General features: G+C 43.7%; 2 protein-coding genes across 2 annotated transcripts in view; one reads left to right on the top strand and one right to left on the bottom strand.

Annotated features, from left to right (window-relative positions):
- Nucleotides 1-3,780: 3,780 nt before the first annotated feature.
- The window catches only part of rad51b (RAD51 paralog B), a 74,952-nt gene continuing 61,235 nt past the window's right edge, over nucleotides 3,781-17,497 (bottom strand). Inside the window, exon 10 of the mRNA XM_065008852.1 lies at nucleotides 3,781-5,363. Within this exon, the coding sequence (XP_064864924.1) occupies nucleotides 5,227-5,363 (137 nt within the window). The 3' untranslated portion in view covers nucleotides 3,781-5,226. The remainder of the gene's footprint in view (nucleotides 5,364-17,497) is intronic.
- On the top strand, nucleotides 6,977-12,422 carry zfp36l1b (zinc finger protein 36, C3H type-like 1b). The gene is made up of 2 exons (XM_029631693.2): nucleotides 6,977-7,154; nucleotides 9,436-12,422. The coding sequence occupies exons 1-2, from the start codon at nucleotides 7,104-7,106 to the stop codon at nucleotides 10,492-10,494; spliced, it is 1,110 nt and encodes a 369-aa protein (XP_029487553.1). The 5' UTR covers nucleotides 6,977-7,103; the 3' UTR covers nucleotides 10,495-12,422.

The following is a 17,497-nucleotide window of genomic DNA, read 5'->3' as shown; positions in this document are numbered from 1 at the left end:
ACTGGCTTCCTGTCAAGGCAAGGGCTGATTTCAAGGTTTTACTGCTAACCTACAAAGCATTACAGGGGCTTGCTCCTACCTATCTCTCTGATTTGGTCCTGCCGTACATACCTACACGTACGCTATGGTCACAAGACGCAGGCCTCCTAATTGTCCCTAGAATTTCTAAGCAAACAGCTGGAGGCAGGGCTTTCTCCTATAGAGCTACATTTTTATGGAATGGTCTGCCTACCCATGTAAGAGACGCAAACTCGGTCTCAACCTTTAAGTCTTTACTGAAGACTCATCTCTTCAGTGGGTCATATGATTGAGTGTAGTCTGGCCCAGGAGTTGGAAGGTGAACGGAAAGGCTCTGGAGCAAGGAACCGCCCTTGCTGTCTCTGCCTGGCCGGTTCCCCCCTTTCCACTGGGATTCTCTGCCTCTAACCCTATTACAGGGGCTGAGTCACTGGCTTGCTGGGGCTCTTTCATACCGTCCCTAGGAGGGGTGCGTCACTTGAGTCACTGATGTGATCTTCCTGTCTGGGTTGGCGCCCCCCCCCCCCTTGGGTTGTGCCGTGGCGGAGATCTTTGTGGGCTATACTCGGCCTTGTCTCAGGATGGTAAGTTGGTGGTTGAAGATATCCCTCTAGTGGTGTGGGGACTGTGCTTTGGCAAAGTGGGTGGGGTTATATCCTTCCTGTTTGGCCCTCCGGGGGTGTCCTCGGATGGGGCCACAGTGTCTCCTGACCCCTCCTGTCTCAGCCTCCAGTATTTATGCTGCAGTAGTTTATGTGTCGGGGGGCTAGGGTCAGTTTGTTATATCTGGAGTACTTCTCCTGTCCTATTCGGTGTCCTGTGTGAATTTAAGTGTGCTCTCTCTAATGCTCTCTTTCTTTCTCTCTCGGAGGACCTGAGCCCTAGGACCATGCCTCAGGACTACCTGACATGATGACTCCTTGCTGTCCCCAGTCCACCTGGCCGTGCTGCTGCTCCAGTTTCAACTGTTCTGCCTTATTATTATTGGACCATGCTGGTCATTTATGAACATTTGAACATCTTTGCCATGTTCTGTTATAATCTCCACCCGGCACAGCCAGAAGAGGACTGGCCACTCCACATAGCCTGGTTCCTCTCTAGGTTTCTTCCTAGGTTTTGGCCTTTCTAGGGAGTTTTTCCTAGCTACCGTGCTTCTACACCTGCATTGCTTGCTGTTTGGGGTTTTAGGCTGGGTTTCTGTACAGCACTTTGAGATATCAGCTGATGTACGAAGGGCTATATAAATAAATTTGATTTGATTTGATTTGATCACTGAACAGAGATTACATTCTGGCAGTGTGAAAGTGACAGGGCTGAGTATTTGTAGAGGTCTTGATTATGGAACAGGTTGCAGCTGGTGGTGATCTGCTCTGACTCCAGCACAACTGTCTCCGCCCACACAATCACACACACAGAGAGAGAGGGAGAGGGAGAGAGTACTGGGGGAGTGAAGGCACGTCAAGGAGACACAGGATGAGAAGTAGAGGGCGGTGCAGGAGCAGATGTGACAGGCACACAGATTACATTTACAACTATATCTAGCCTAATAGTGTCACGTGTGCTCCCTCTTCGGCCTCTAGGTCACCAGGACTCCATCACTTCCCTGATTACCTTCCCTATATATGTCACTCCCTTAGGTTCCTTCCCCAGGCATTATTGTTTCTGTTCCAGTGTCATATCTGTTCGTGGTTCTTGTTTTTTTACTGTCACGTGTGCTCCCTCTCTGGCCTCTAAGTCACCAGGCTGCTCGTTATGGCTCACACTTGTCACCATCGTTACGCGCACCTGCGTGTCATCAGACTCACCTGGACTCCATCACTTCCCTGATTACCTTCCCTATATATGTCACTCCCTTTCGTTCCTTACCCAGGCGTTATTGTTTCTGTTCCTTTGTCATGTCTGTGCGTTGTTCGTGTTTCTTATTTTGTATTATGTTACATTTATTTATTTAAACACTCACTCCCTGAACTTGCATGCCGACTCTCAGCGCACTCGTTACAAATAGAAAGAAATATGGCATAACCCTCAACAATTGAACAGTGACAAGACCGTACAAATGAGCATACTGTAGGTAGGTATGCAGACAGTATCTACCTACAGCCATGTCTATCAGGCATGCTTAGGCAAATATTCGTTATAGTAAACCAGTGTCATTTTTAGAGATATACAACTGTAAATTGTTGTATTATTATTTCTCCTCATTGTTTGCTAGGTAACTTAGCTAGCTAGCTTGCTAGATATACAATACTTGATATTTAAATCTGTTTGGAATCCTATCTTGCGTCATGCCTATAATTCTGTGAGATTGAAATGCATCCAAGTTCATAATCATAACTGATGTCAACCCTCGTCAATTGTGTTACATAGCTAGCTAGTAAAATTATTTACAGTTGCTGATGTTATACCTGTTTGCTAACAAGTTACAGATACGAGCAGTGGTGTAAAGTACTTAAGTAAAAGTACTACTTAAGTCGTTCTTTGGGGTATCTGTACTTTACTTTACTATTTCTATTTTTGAAAAATGTACTTTTACTCTACTACATTCCAGAATAAACACAGAAATGTCTGCACTTATCAAGAGAACATGCCTGGTCATCCCTACTGCCTCTGATCTGGCGGACTCACTAAACACAAATGCTTAGTTTGTAAATGATGTGTCAGTTTTGGAGTGTGCCCCTGGCCATCCGTAAATTTGAAAAAAAAACAAGAAAATCGTGCCGTCTGTTTAATATAAGGAATTTCAAATGATTTATACTTTTACTTCTGATACTTAAGTACATTTTAGCAATTACATTTAATTTTGATACTTAAGTAGATTATAAACCATATACTTTTAGACTTTTACTCAAGTAGTATTTTACTGGGTGAAGGTGTCTTTACTTTTTAAGTATGACAATTTGGTATTTTTTCCACCACTGGATACAAGGCGTGGTGCATAACAAGTTAGCAGGCTCCAGGCTAGCCAACTCTAGCTAGCCAACTCCAGTCATACGCTAACATTTGCTGGTAAACCTAGCTTTAGGTGGATGGTTGTAAACACTGTAGCTTGCTGTTTAGTAGCTAGCCATATCTACCACTAAAAAGAGAATAGGTTTTACAATCGAGATACAAAAGATATCTGATTATAAACCTCTTTTCTATTTATTTATTTTTATTTTTTCCCCAAGTCAGTCTTGTACCATCGCTGCAATTCCCATAGTGACTCGGGAGAGGTGAAGGTGTCTGTCTATTTCAGACCTTATGGCATTTTTCAAGGATGAGCATAAGAGCACTAAAAGGGGAGAAGACCACTAAGTCTGGCCATGTGGAGAAGTGCAGCTATAGTGAAGGGAATCTTACCAGTTTGGTCAGGGCCAGCATGAGGGATAAAGTTTATCCCGTGTCAGTGAATGTAGCTGTTAAGTTTGAGCATCTTAGCAATACAATGTGTTCTATACAGCTGTCAACATTCTGTAAGAAAAGAGCCACTTAATCAATTATATAATCATTAACCAGATTACCCCGGATACCAGACTTTGATGAGTGATAACTCAGCTCTTGAACGGTATCATTGATGAGAATGAATCTAAAAATCTATTGACATTCAGAATTTACTTTGTTTTGACATCCAGCCTGTACTGTTTCATGACCAGAGACAAATCTTCAAAGGCACAGTATTTATATATTTGGAGTGGTACATGCAGTCACACAGTCTTGATTTATAGGATCCTTCCCACTATATGATTGATATGTCAAGTGGTAAAATCCCAAGTTATCAATAAACAAATTCAAAGAAAAAACTGCACTTGTCCTCATGTGAAAATTACAGTTGATGAAATATTCTACAGCTGTAATGTCATCAACCAAATCCAACTTTATTTATACAGCGCATTTCTTACAACGAATGCATTTCAAGGTGTTCAAAGTCATGCATGGAAAGGCATGGTGCACTTAACATCCTTCCTCTTGGCAGGCCTCTATTGGTGACCAGGGGATTCTCTCTACCACATGGGAATGCCTCCGTGAAGCTCATCAGTGTAGCCATGCAGCCAATTTTGGCAGTTCCCAATATCGGCCGTACGGATGTGGAGTGCGAGTGGAGGAAGCCAACCATGCCCAACCAGGTGCAGTCAGTTAGTGAAGGACCTGCACCCGGCTGAAGACTACAACCCTCTGTTCCGAGAGCCCACAGAGGAGGATCTTCAGTGGCTAAGGAACCGTCTCCGGGGCAGGTTCAGTGGAATATCATGTCTCCTTGAACCTGAGCCACAACAACCTCTACCCTCTCTGTCATCATTGTCTGTACCGGACATAGTTAAAAAACAAGGGCACCTGAGGCATGGAGGCATCCTGGCTGGCATGATGCTGTCGGTGGAGAAGCAGGAGGCTATAGGGCAGATAACAGTTGGACAGAGCACCAACCCCAACTGGCACACCAAGAGGAAAGGGAGGTTGAAGGCCAGCAATTATGGAACAGTGGTTAGGGCCAAGCGTGTTACTGCTTCGCTGCTAAAAAGGGTCCTTAGATCAGTCGTTGGATGAGGTGTTGTCTGTAAAGTGGAGCACAGATAATGAAGAGAAGGGCACCAGACCATCCAGTGAGGCATCATGGCAAATGACCACATAGACGGATGTGCAGGAGTCTGGGATTTGGGTCACGGGGTCTTGGATCCCGTGGGCCTCGCAGGATGGTCTGGTGGACAACACAGCAGTGGTGGATTTCAAGTTTCCCTTTGGTGCAAGGTACCTTACCATTGAAGAGGCAGTAAAGTCGAAGAATTTCTATTTCAAGGACGGAGGGTCTTACAGCCTCTGAAGACCATCCTTACTGGCACCAGGTCCAAGGTCAGCTCCACATCACTGGAAGGGACATCTGCTTCTTCGTTGTGTGTACCACCAAAGCTTCCATCACCATCCCCATCTGGCGTGACGACATCTGACATATTCATATTGCTCCTCTTGTCAGTACCCGTTTTCAGGGAAGACAATGGTCCAAAAATATTCCACATAGTTCATACACACACACACACACACACACACACACACACACTAGGCTCCCAGAATAGGTTATATTCCATACAGGTTTTGCTCAAAGCATCCAACTAAAGTAATGTAAGTTCAACCACAAAGGCTGGTCTGAGTGCATCTCAGTTTCATTCAGTAGTACAAAACAATTCACATTGTATTCTATCATGGGCACAGTGGGAATTTAAATCTGTGACGATTAAATTATGTCTTTCCCTCAGAGTGAGAGAGTACATCACATCCAGCATATTTTCTGAGGGTGTGGTTGATCATTTCTCTTTCCCGCCGGGAAATGACAGCTACAGACCCGAGTGTTGTCACTGGGTTTCTGGTCCACACATCTGAAAGACAAAAAAAAGTTACTTTTACTAGCTAGCTACGTTGATTACTAAAATGATAACATCTATACTAAAATACCATAACTCACAGACTTGACTATAGTAACGGTTAAATAGACTGGGCTTCGGTCTATCTGCACATTTACTATCCTGCTATGTAGATCGGGATTTCTGCTGGGATGGAGGAGTTATCTGGAATGCTCAACTAGATGATCAGGACAGTCTAGGGTACTACATGACCGAAGAGGTGAAGTATTGTGATGAGCTATACGACTGCTCTTATTACTCTACACTAATTCTCAAGAGGAAAGTTAAAATCCTCAGCCGTACGTAAGGTCACTGAGGAGGACCAACAGTGATAGGAGGATCGTCTGAAAGGGACTGACATGTAGGGATGTAACATAAGAATTTATAAAAAGGCTTTTCAACCATAATTTGCAAATAAATTCATTAAAAATCCTACAATGTGATTTTCTGGATTTTTTCCCCCCTCATTTTGTCTGTCATAGTTGAAGTGTACCTATGATGAAAATTACAGGCCTCTCTCATCTTTTTAAGCGGGAGAACATGCACAATTGGTGGCTGACTAAATACTTTTTAGCCCCACTGCATTTCATTTAAGTGCCAGACCTACTGTCCTTTCAAATCCACATTTTTCAGTTGAGTAGTTAGGTTCTTGCAAGAACCCCCACCAACTAAGGAGGTTTTTCGATTAATCCCACCTCCTGTGGGGTTCTTGGAAGAACCTATTGGGGGCAGTTTTCAGTGCCAAGAATCCTAAGGTTCTTTGAAGAACTTTGAGGATCTTAGAAGAACCCTTGTTGATCCCCTCATTTTTAGTCTACCCGAAACTCAGCGAGATGGCAGTGAAGACGTTAATCCCCTTTTATTCTACCTACTTATGTGAAACCAGTTTCTTCTCTCTTGCTGCAAAAAAATATAAATATCGCAGCAGACTGGCTGTTAAAAACACCTTGAGTGTCCCTCTCCTTTCCCCGAGGTTTGAACTGTTGGTTTCCAGGAGACGGACACACCCGTCTCAATGATTAGTTGAGTCAAACATCTTGTACTATTCTATTTTTTTTCCCGTTGGTATATATCGATAGAAGGAAAGATGTATTTGTTTATGAAGATTCAGTTGTTACATTGTTTTTATTGACAGCACAGATAATATGATTGTGTATAACGACTCAGTTATTTCTGTACGGTCTTGTCATTTATAAACAGACAGCCCCAGAACGAACACAGCCCATAAACAGAGCCCCTGAAGACCGCCCATGTAGAAAGCACAGAGAGCGACACTGTCCATGACTACAACACAGACAGACACAGGCAGGCAAAAATATAGACAGACAAACAAAGAGGAAGCCAAGTAAATACATAATTCATTAATTTTTATAAAGAAAAAGCGAGTTTCCATAATGTTTTACCAAAGCTGTCCCCAGAGGAATAAGGCCATGCCTTGCTGGTTGGTCCCTGGGCCCAAAAATGTTTGAAAAAGGGCTGCTCTGACAAGCAACAAATAAGTGGTGAGGGCAGACAGTTACTTGTGTCAATCACACTCAGGCCCCTCCCAGCAGACATAACCATGCATAGAGCTTTTAAAAGGGAACTGGCACAACTGTTGCAGGACAGAGGGGGCTCTCTGCAGGGCAGAAAGAACACTTCAATCTGGACTTACCACCAGCCCTGTGCTTTAGATAAATTATTTTATATTTACTTTACAGTATACACTCAACAAAAATGACTGCAAGTATCGCTTCTCCTTTCTTCGACTACAACGAAATGAACAAGGTAATGAATGTGTATTGCTTGCTTCGAGCTGAGAGGTAGCTAATTGCTAGCTAGCTAACTGGGTTAGCTTCGCCTAGTTCATTTAACTTTTTTTCGGGGTTGTTCAGCAAACGTTAGCGAGTGTTCTTTACACGTTTTGGATCGTAAGTGACAAACTGATGACAAAGTATAAAGTGTTTACTTTAATAATTAGCTAGCTCACCAGGCAACGTAAGTTATCGCTGCTTCTGTCACATGTTCTTGAGTAGTTAGCGTCGCGAACTTATCATTTATTTTAAATGTTAGTTTATGGTTATTTATTAACTAAGTGATCGCAAAAATGAATCTTTGAAAATGCAACACGTAGCTATCTGAGTTCACATCGCATGGCATGCCAGTTATTTTGGTTGAAAATGAGCAACAGGCGGATTCAATCCTAGCTGCTACTGGTTGTCTTGCAACAATTTACGCGCTTTTGTGTGCAAGCTGTGCTGTCGCACGGATAACGTTATGGAAATCTCTCACACACAGATTACCCGAAGTTTACTGGTTATCGTTTTCAATCTATTGTATTATCTAAGATGTCGAACTATGTAAAAGGCATTGGTGCCTACCAGTTTTGGGCATACCAGTTTTGCTGATTCTTCTCATCAAAATAAATCAATCGCAGCACGTTTTTGGACATATTCAGCAGCTATTACCTGATTGAAGTACGATACCATTGGAAATTCATGATGAAAGGTCATGTTTATATTCTTAACTTAAATTGAAATGCTGTCGCTGCTTCAAAAAACACATTTTGATAAATAGCCCAATGTCAATAGTTTTTTTTAATGTCCAAATATATAACCAGTATGCAGAAAAGGTGAAACAGAAAGTACTATGTTTATCTACACATGTGAAACCATAGTAATAATATTACATGTCTTTTTTTTAAACGAGCACCTTATCACTGGTTAGAGGACAACCTGAATGTTGCATTTTTGATAGACGTCACCAAAAGAAACCCAACACTGTTGTCAATATCGATTGTCATGTTTAAAATCAATTAGCTAGAGGGGGGGGAAGATGAGGTTCCACGTCCTGTTAAAACTAACACAGCTCAAAAATCCACTCGTAATCTGGAAATAATGTGTACATCACTTGTTAATCACTTCCATCGATATTATGCTGAAATCAACGTTTTGGAGTGTAGTGCTGTTTAAATGAACACTTCAATGGCCACACCGAATCATGGAATAACCTATACATGGTTGGTTAGATGAGAACTTTTGGAATGTCTGTTGATTGAATTAACATTGGAAGAAGCTAACCACTTAGCAAGATGGATAACTAGCTACTAAATTAGCTAACCAAATGCTGAACTGCAGAGCATTTGGCACATTTTAGGCAGTAACTTAAGTCACAAGATATCTAGCTTGTAACGATTTTGGTTTGAATTCTACACGGTAACTAGATCACCTGGCTGCACAACAGTGACTCAAGAGACTGGGGACCTGTTTACTTTATAATGAAAAATTGTGACCTGTGAAATTAACAATCTTCTATCTCAAGGTATTGCACACGTTGACTACAGGTATTTACTTAAAGTAGATACAAATAGATGTGTATGTGTTTCAACAGTATTGAAAAACCATCCCGTGTCTATTTTCAAATACGCCGGTATAACACCTACTAATCTGAGGTAAAAAAGGATGTATAATTCCTCTCAATTTAATTGGGTGAAATTGCAAGCTTTGTTTAAGGTAGTAAAACAAACTGTCCACATTAGGGGAAATTGACACAATATAAAATCATTTAATATGTCAAAATAATTCAACATGTCAATTTAAGATGATAGTTTCCTACTCAAACTGTTGCAACAATGACATTGTCACTCATTTAACCATTTAGAGTGTTAGGGGGGGGGGGGGATGCTCTCAATCACAATTTATCTGGGTGCTTTAGACTAGAGCCCCTATAGCATCTGTACAGCAGCCTGAGGGTTTGCGGTCTGTACTATCACTGTTGCGCCAACATCCTATGGCCATAATTGTTTGGCAGTGCTTTTTATTTGATTGACAGCTTGTTAGAGTAAATGGATTGCACAATTCTCTTTAACTTGTGACTTTGGAGACGAGTCTTTCTATAGTGCTGTTGAACTAGTAAGTATGTCATTAAGATCCCGGCTCTGCTTTTGTAATGGGTCTGGACTGTAAACTAACACGGCTAGCTCCAAACTTTTTGGGAGAATTGAAGTTTTATTTTTTTTTTCAGTACTGATTGACACTTTTATTAAGCATGACTATTCTTTTCTTTGCAGAACAATAAGATGTTTAACTACAACAACAATACTTTCGGTGGGCCCCACTCCACATCTGTCCCAGTCTGCACTGGTGCCAACAACCCTCCCTCTTGCCCCCCCACTGGTTCCCTGCTGGACAGGAAGGTAGTGGGGGCCCCCTCTGCAGGGGGCAGTGGGCTGTTCCAGCGCCGCCACTCTGTCACCCTCCCCAACACCAAATTCAACCAGAATCAGTTCATCAACAGTCTCAAGGCTGACCCCTCCTCGCTCCTGATTGGTGGTGGCAGTAACAACAAGGAGAACCGCTTCCGGGACCGCTCCTTCTCCGAGACCGGGGATCGCCTCAAGCCGGGCAGCCAGCTCCAGTGCCTTGGCGGCGGGCAGGGCCAGCAGCAGCAGCAGGTCAACTCCAGCCGCTACAAGACGGAGCTGTGCCGGCCCTTCGAGGAGAACGGCACTTGCAAGTACGGTGACAAGTGCCAGTTTGCCCACGGCATGCACGAGCTGCGTAGCCTGAGCCGCCACCCAAAGTACAAGACGGAGCTGTGCCGCACCTTCCACACCATCGGCTTCTGCCCCTACGGCCCGCGCTGCCACTTCATCCACAACGCAGAGGAACGCCGCGGCCCGCCGCCACCATTCTCCACTTTCAACAAGATGGAGCGCCCCCGCCTCCAGCACAGCTTCAGCTTCGCCGGTTTCCCCAGCCAGGGCGGTCTACAGGACAGCCCCACCTCGGTCACCCCGCCGCCCATTTTCTCCACAGAGGACCTGGGCGAGTGGCCTAGCAACCCCTTCACCTACTCCAGCCAGGAGTTGGTCAATCTGTTTGGCCCGAGCCTAGTAGGGGGGCCCCCTGTCTTGGAGCCCAACCTGCTGGCCCCGGCGCCGCACTCCCCCACTACCCCCTGCTTCTTCCGGCCTATGTCGGAGTGTCCCCCCAGCCCCCCGGACTCTCTCTCCGACCAGGAGGGCTACCAGAGCAGCCTGGGCAGTCAGAGTGGTTCCGAATCCCCCAGCCTGGATGCCTCGCGCCGCCTGCCCATCTTCAGCAGGCTCTCCATCTCTGATGATTAGAGAGCCTACACCCCCGGTGCCTGGGATGGATGCATGGAGTGAGAAAGTGAGTGCCTGTCCCCCTCGTCTCCTGGCCTTGTTTACAACCCAGAAGTGGACATGATTCTGTGTAGCAGTGTTGTAGCCACTGAGTCCAATCAGAAAACTCAGCTACCCCCCCCCCATCTCAGATGCCTCCAATTAGTCAATCGAGGTGTTTTTTTTTGCCCAAACAATCATTCAGCCAAGTGGTCACTCAATCGTGAGTAGCAAGTTGGCCCTGGGTGAAGTGCTACAATAATGGTGAACAGTAATCAGAGGGGATGGATAAGGTCTGTGGGAAGTTTCAGTATGTCCCAAGGCAGGATTTCCCTGTCGTTTTGTGTGTAGCGGTGCTGCATATCTTCACTTTGCCATTGCTGCCTGTGCCACAGCTATCTTCAAACATCCCATACTTTTACATCTCAAGAGGACTTGTGACAAATTCGTGCTCCATTTTTAAAGGGTCACATTTCTCCAAGTTAAACCATTAAAAAAATGATTGGACGACCAGATTAAATGAAGTGCCTTGGTGTTGTCCGATCAATGTGCGGGACTACAATTGTTACTTTTTCCACGTCCTAACGATTACAAAAATATTTTTTCAGCTTTTTTTTATTTTTATAAAAAGAAAAGTATATGAGGACTAGACAAACACAGATGTTTAAAAAAAATATTTTTTAGAATCAGGGCTGGAAGAGTTAAATTTTCTTTTGGCGCTACTAAGAACCCTTAGTAAATGTCTACTGGTCTGTTTGGTTTCTTTAGTTGTGTGGAAGGAGTAGGACTGTTCATCAATGTAAACTGGTCGTTAAACATTCATATGTGAGCTTGGCCTGTCCCCCCCCCCCCCCGTTCTCCTAGCCCCCACTCGGCTCAATAGCTGACTGAGATGACACCTCAGTCACCGCTGTCGAAAATCACATGAGCGCCATGCTCTCCCATCGATTCCACCTTGTTCAACTATATTGTTTTGTAAAACCTTCAAACGGAAGGTTTGCTTGTCACTGCTTATTTAACTTATCAAAATGTATTTATTGCTGATCTTAAAGCATTTTTTTTTATTTTGTATTTATCTGGATAATGAAACGATAGAATATATTTTCTTTTATGTTAAATTATGATCTTCCGTATTAATCGTAAGATTGTGAAGACTTTTTTTTTCTTTTTTTTTTTTTTTACAGGTAATATATTATACTGCAATGACTTTGTTTTAAATTTTGTAACTACACTTTGATTTATTTTGAAAGTGAATCTTAATTTAAATACAAAAATGCAAATGTTTTTGCGTTTATATTTATTGTTTTTCCTCTTCCCTGATATTGGACTGTGGTTTTCAGGTTCTCTATTTTGATGTCTTAATTTCTCTTCCAGTTGTGGGCTGCAGCAGCTCTCGAAGGCCCTCTAGAATGTAGACGAAGTTGAGTAACAGTCCTCTTCCTGTTAATTTACTGTCCCTTTGACTGGGAAAAAATATACATTTTAGTAATTAAGAAGTCACTTAGCCTATATAACCAGCAGTTATGCTGTAAACGACAAATAGAAAGCTCTTATTTTAATTAGTTATGGACGATCACCTATTCCGCAATACCATGCATACATTTACTAGCACTTTTAGTTGATGTGTTGTTGGACCACTCGTTCCCATAAGTGCCTATCGAATACATTCCAGGTATCCCCAAGTGTTGTGCCTTCATCACATGTTTTATAACACAGCAGATTTAAGCCCGAACTTGTAGTTAAGTATAAAGGTTAACAGGATTGACACATGACATGAAAAGCAACAGTTGAATGTATTCTTTATAGCAGCTGTTGCTGTTCACTACAGTAGTTTATTTGTTCTCATGTATTTTTTTTTAATGACCGATTGCAGTTTAAACTTAACTAATAAAACCCATATTTCTATTGAACATCTGTCTTCCTGATTGACAAGGGTTGTTTGAGGCCGAGGTTGGCAACATTTTTGTTGTATTATCACTGTTTATGTAATGATCATATACAGCAACCCTCACATCACATGACTAGGGTGAGAATATTTATCAGTGGAGAAAGCAGCCCATGTACTAGAAGCTGGCTCTATTTGGGCTGGGCATTGAAGGGGAACCATAGAGTTCATGTGGGTGAAGCGGTGCTATTGAAATATTGAGCAAACAGCCCTGCTTGTTATCCTACCACATATCTTTGACTTATCTTGCTACAGTCTCTACACCAGCAAACTGGGGAACTTTGTTTGAAAGTTCCCATTGAAAAGCTGCCCCCCCCCCCCCCACACACACACACACACACACACAAATAGTCAGACCAAAAAATTACTTAACAGTTTTCCAGGAAAACATTTCCAAGACAGGAAATCCAACTCCTGTGCTTTCTCTCTCTCTGAAATTATTGTTGAGGGTTGGTGTGCTGCTCTACTGTGATTTAAAGAAACTGAGGAACAGCAGCCACAACTTTCAGTGTTGCTACTTCTCGTCTTGAGGCCCTAGATCAGCCTTTCACCATGGTTACTGTAAGGTAGGAGACTTTAGCTTTTACAGTGTTGACTCTCCCATGCGTTTTGGCCAAGATTTCTCCCAGTCCCTCAGTTAGGCCTGTTACAGCTGATGAATTGCAGGTTCAGTTCATTTGTTATTCCACACTAGGCAGAGCCAGGGCTGGTTCCCCTGAGGCCTGGACTTATCTCCAATTTCCACAGAGACAAGTTAGGAACCCGGCTGCTCCATTAGTCTAAGTCAATTCAAACTTAAAGCAAAACAGTGGGGCTGCATGGAATGGTACTCAGGTTTTCATTGTATGCTAAGAAAAAACATCTCTAACTTCTTACCTCATGCGCCAGCTACGACCTTGTTGGTTTAGTACTCTCCCGGCTGCCTTAACCCTTTTGAATGTAGCCTAGAAACCAAACCACTACCTGCTAATGACTGAAACACCCAAGGCGTGACACTTTTTACTAGAGAAGTGTACTTGTTTCAACAAGTGGGTGGGTGTTGCCTGGGGTACAAGGAGTAAAATACTCAAGTGCTGCGAATCCTTAGCACATCAGTGATTTCTGATTCCTTTGAACAGACTTCTGCAGGAGGATCACTGTGCCTTTAACGGTCCAGTGCAGTCAAAATGTTCCTGTTTATATATTATATATATATATATTCAACCAATATAAACTCATGTAAAGTGTTGGTGTCATGTGCTGAAATAAGACTCCAGAAATGTTCCATATGCACATTTGTTTACATCCCTGTTAGTGAGCATTTCTCCTTTGCCAAAATAATCCATCCATGTGTCAGGTGTGGCATAGCAAGAAGCTGATTGAACAGCATGATCATTACACAGGTGCACCTTCTGCAAGGGGACAAAAGGCAACTTTATAATGTGCAGTTTTGTCACAACACAATGCCACAGATCAAATTGAAGTTTATTTGTTACGTGCGCCAAATACAACAGGTAATGCTTACTTACAGGCTCGAACCAATAGTGCGAAAAGAGGTATGGGTAAGTAAAGAAATAAAAAACCTGTAAAAAAACATTTGAAAATAAGAGTAGCAAGGCTATATACAGACACCTGTTAGTCAGGCTTATTGAGGTAGTATGTACATGTAGGTATGATTAAAGTGACTATGCAAATATGTTGAACAGAGTAGCAGTAGTGTAAACTGAGGGGTTGGTGGGACAATGCAGATAGACCGGTTAGCCAATGTGTGGGAGCACTGGTTGATCGGGCCAATTGAGGTAGTATGTACATAAATGTATGGTTAAAGTGACTATGCATATAAGATAAACAGAGTAGCAGCAGCTTAAAAGAGGGATTGGGGGGGCACACAATGTAAATAGTCTGGGTAACCATTGGTTACCTGTTCAGAAGTCTTATGGCTTGGGTGTAAAAACTGTTGAGAAGCCTTTTTGTCCTAGCCTTGGCACTCCGGTACCGCTTGCCATGCGGTAGTAGAGAGAACAGTCTATGGCTGGGGTCTTTGACAATTTTTAAGGCCGTCCTCTGACACCGCCTGGTGTAGAGGTCCTGGATGGCAGGCAGCTTTGGCCCAGTGATGTATTGGGCTGTACACACTACCCTCTGAACTGCCTTGCCGTCAGAGGCTGAGCAATTGCCGTACCAGGCAGCTGTCGAACCTTTTGAGGATCACGGGACCCATGCCAAATCTTTTTAGTTTCCTGAGGGGGAATAGGCTTGGTGTGCCCTCTACACCTGCATTGCTTGCTGTTTGGGGTTTTAGGCTGGGTTTCTGTACAGCACTTTGAGATATCAGCTCAGTCTTGATTACGTTGACGGATAGGTTGTTATTCTGGCACCACCCGGTCAGGTCTCTGACCACCTCCCTATAGGCTGTCTCGTCATTGTCGGTGATCAGGCCTACCACTGTTGTGTCGTCTGCAAACTTAATGATGGTGTTGGACTCGTGCCTGGCCATGCAGTCATGGGTGAACAGGGAGTACAGGAGGGGACTGAGCATGCACCCCTGGGGAGCTCCAGTGTTGAGGATTAGTGTGGCAGATGTGTTGCTACCAACCCTCACCACCTGGGGGTGACCCGCCAGGATCCAGTTGCAGAGGGAGGTGGTTAGTCCCAGGTTCCTTAGCTTAGTGATGAGCTTTGAGGGTACTATGGTGTTAAACGCTGAGCTGTAGTCAATGAATAGCATTCTCACACAGGTGTTCCTTTTGTCCAGGTGGGAAAGGGCAGTGTGGAGTGCAATAGAGATTGCATCATCTGTGGATCTGTTTGGGCGGTATGCAAATTGGAGTGGGTCTAGGGTTTCTGGGATAATGGTGTTGATGTGAGCCATTACTAGCCTTTCGAAGCACTTCATGGCTACAGACCTGAGTGCTACGGGTCTGTAGTCATTTAGGAAGATTGCCTTTGTGTTCTTGGGCACAGGAACTATGGTGGACTGCTTGAAGCATGTTGGTATTACAGACTCAATCAGGGACATGTTGAAAATGTCAGTGAAGACACCTGCCAGTTGGTCAGCACATGCCCGGAGCACACGTCCTGGTAATCCGTCTGGCCCCGCAGCCTTGTGTATGTTGACCTGTTTAAAGGTTTCCATGGACGAGTAGCCGCACACAAGCCTAAGATCAGCATGCACAATGCCATGCGTCAGCTGGAGTGGTGAAGCTCGCTGCCATTGGACCCCGGTTCCAGTAATGGGAAATCGCAACGTTACAGCATACAATGACTTTCTTTCCTGTTTCAGCATTGCAATGCCCCCGTGCACAAAGCAAGGTCCATACAGAAATGGATTGTCGGATCGGTGTGGAAGAACTTGACTGGCCTGCACAGAGCCCTGACCTCATCGCCCAATATCAGTGCCCGACCTCACAAATGCTCGTGGCTGTATGGAAGCAAATCCCTGCAAATCAAAGCCCCCCTTTGCTACTGGACCAACTCCATATTAATGCTCATGATTTTGGAATGAGATATTTGACGAGCAGGTGTCCACATACTTTTCATTTTGTGTATATCCACACTATGTGGTTTGAATAATACTGTGAAATTATGAAAATTATGATAATGCCCTTTTAGTGTAGGTCGCCTTACATTTCAGCCTATTTTGGTGGGATGGAGTTTTGGCCTGCCTGGCAGTTAATTAGTTCATAGACCAATAAGGAATAGTTCCAAACCTCTCTGCCAGTAGCCTATACCGAGTAGTCAGAAAACACTAATATACAGTTGAGGGATACAGTATTTTCAACCTAACTTCCATTTCCCCTGAAAAACGGAAGTGAGAACTCCGTTAAGGCGTCTTTCAACGCCTGCTACGCTAGGTTACTATGCCAATAACAGCTTGTTTTCAGCTTTCCCCTCCCCACTCAGACCACTGCCAGACAGTCCTAGCAAAATTCTTCCATGAGAAATAGCTCTTTGCTAAGAATCTATTTGTTTTTAATTTTAAATTTGAATTGAAAACAATCACAGTAAGCTACTTAATTGTTACCTAGAAATGTTTTGATACTGGCTGCATTGGGCCTTTAAGAAGTGCAACTGGGGGGATAAAGAGGAGACCAGACCAGTACTGTAGTTGATGCTATAGACTTCGTAATGCTTCTAGCAACTGTATTTTCCCATGTTTTTGAAACAGAGAACAAACGGAGCGAGAGACGGAGAGCTCCATACCTAATGGGTTCTCCCTATGAGAGAGAGCTCCATACCTACTGGGTTCTCTCTATGAGACAGAGAGCTCCATACCTAATGGGTTCACCATATTAGACAGAGAGCTCCATACCTAATGGGTTCTCCCTATGAGACAGAGAGCTCCATACCTAATGGGTTCACCATATTAGACAGAGAGCTCCATACCTAATGGGTTCTCCCTATGAGACAGAGAGCTCCATACCTACTGGGTTCTCCCTATGAGACAGAGAGATCCATACCTACTGGGTTCTCCCTATCAGACAGAGAGCTCCATACCTACTGGGTTCTCCCTATGAGACAGAGAGCTCCATACCTACTGGGTTCTCCCTATGAGACAGAGAGCTCCATACCTACTGGGTTCTCCCTATGAGACAGAGAGCTCCATACCTACTGGGTTCTCCCTATGAGACAGAGAGCTCCATACCTAATGGGTTCTACCTATCAGACTGAAGCATTTGGCTCTGCATACATTAATAGCACTGAGGAAGGACCAGATTTAAAAAGATGAGATGAGCGCACACATGGGGTAAATTAGGGGGAAGGAGTGTGAGAAGTTGAGCTCTATTCGTGGGGAGTGAAGGGGACTTGGGAACATCAACTTAAAGTAACACATGAGTAGGCCTATTTGACTGACCGATTCACCAACAGGCCTATTTGAATGACTGACAACAGTATTTGAGTAAGTTGAGTTTGCCAAAGTAAAGGCATTGGATGGAGTTGATAATTGACAAAAGTGAGGGAAATCGTTGTTTTACTTGACAGCAGCCCTAAAGATCCTGATTATAGCACCAATACTAAAAGGGGGAGCCTGACTCAGATATAAACCTTTAGTAAAGGTGT

The sequence above is a fragment of the Oncorhynchus nerka genome, linkage group LG24 (assembly GCF_034236695.1).
Source record: "Oncorhynchus nerka isolate Pitt River linkage group LG24, Oner_Uvic_2.0, whole genome shotgun sequence".
NCBI classification, from domain to species: domain Eukaryota; kingdom Metazoa; phylum Chordata; class Actinopteri; order Salmoniformes; family Salmonidae; genus Oncorhynchus; species Oncorhynchus nerka.
Note: the sequence above shows the minus strand (reverse complement) of the source record. Positions and strands in the feature narration are given on the sequence as shown.

Coding starts and splice junctions, on each gene's coding strand:
- zfp36l1b (XM_029631693.2), top strand. CDS start 7,104: ATGACTGCAAGTATCGCTTCTCCTTTCTTCGACTACAACGAAATGAAC. Junction 7,155..9,435: donor ACTACAACGAAATGAACAAG/GTAATGAATGTG, acceptor TTTTCTTTGCAG/AACAATAAGATGTTTAACTA.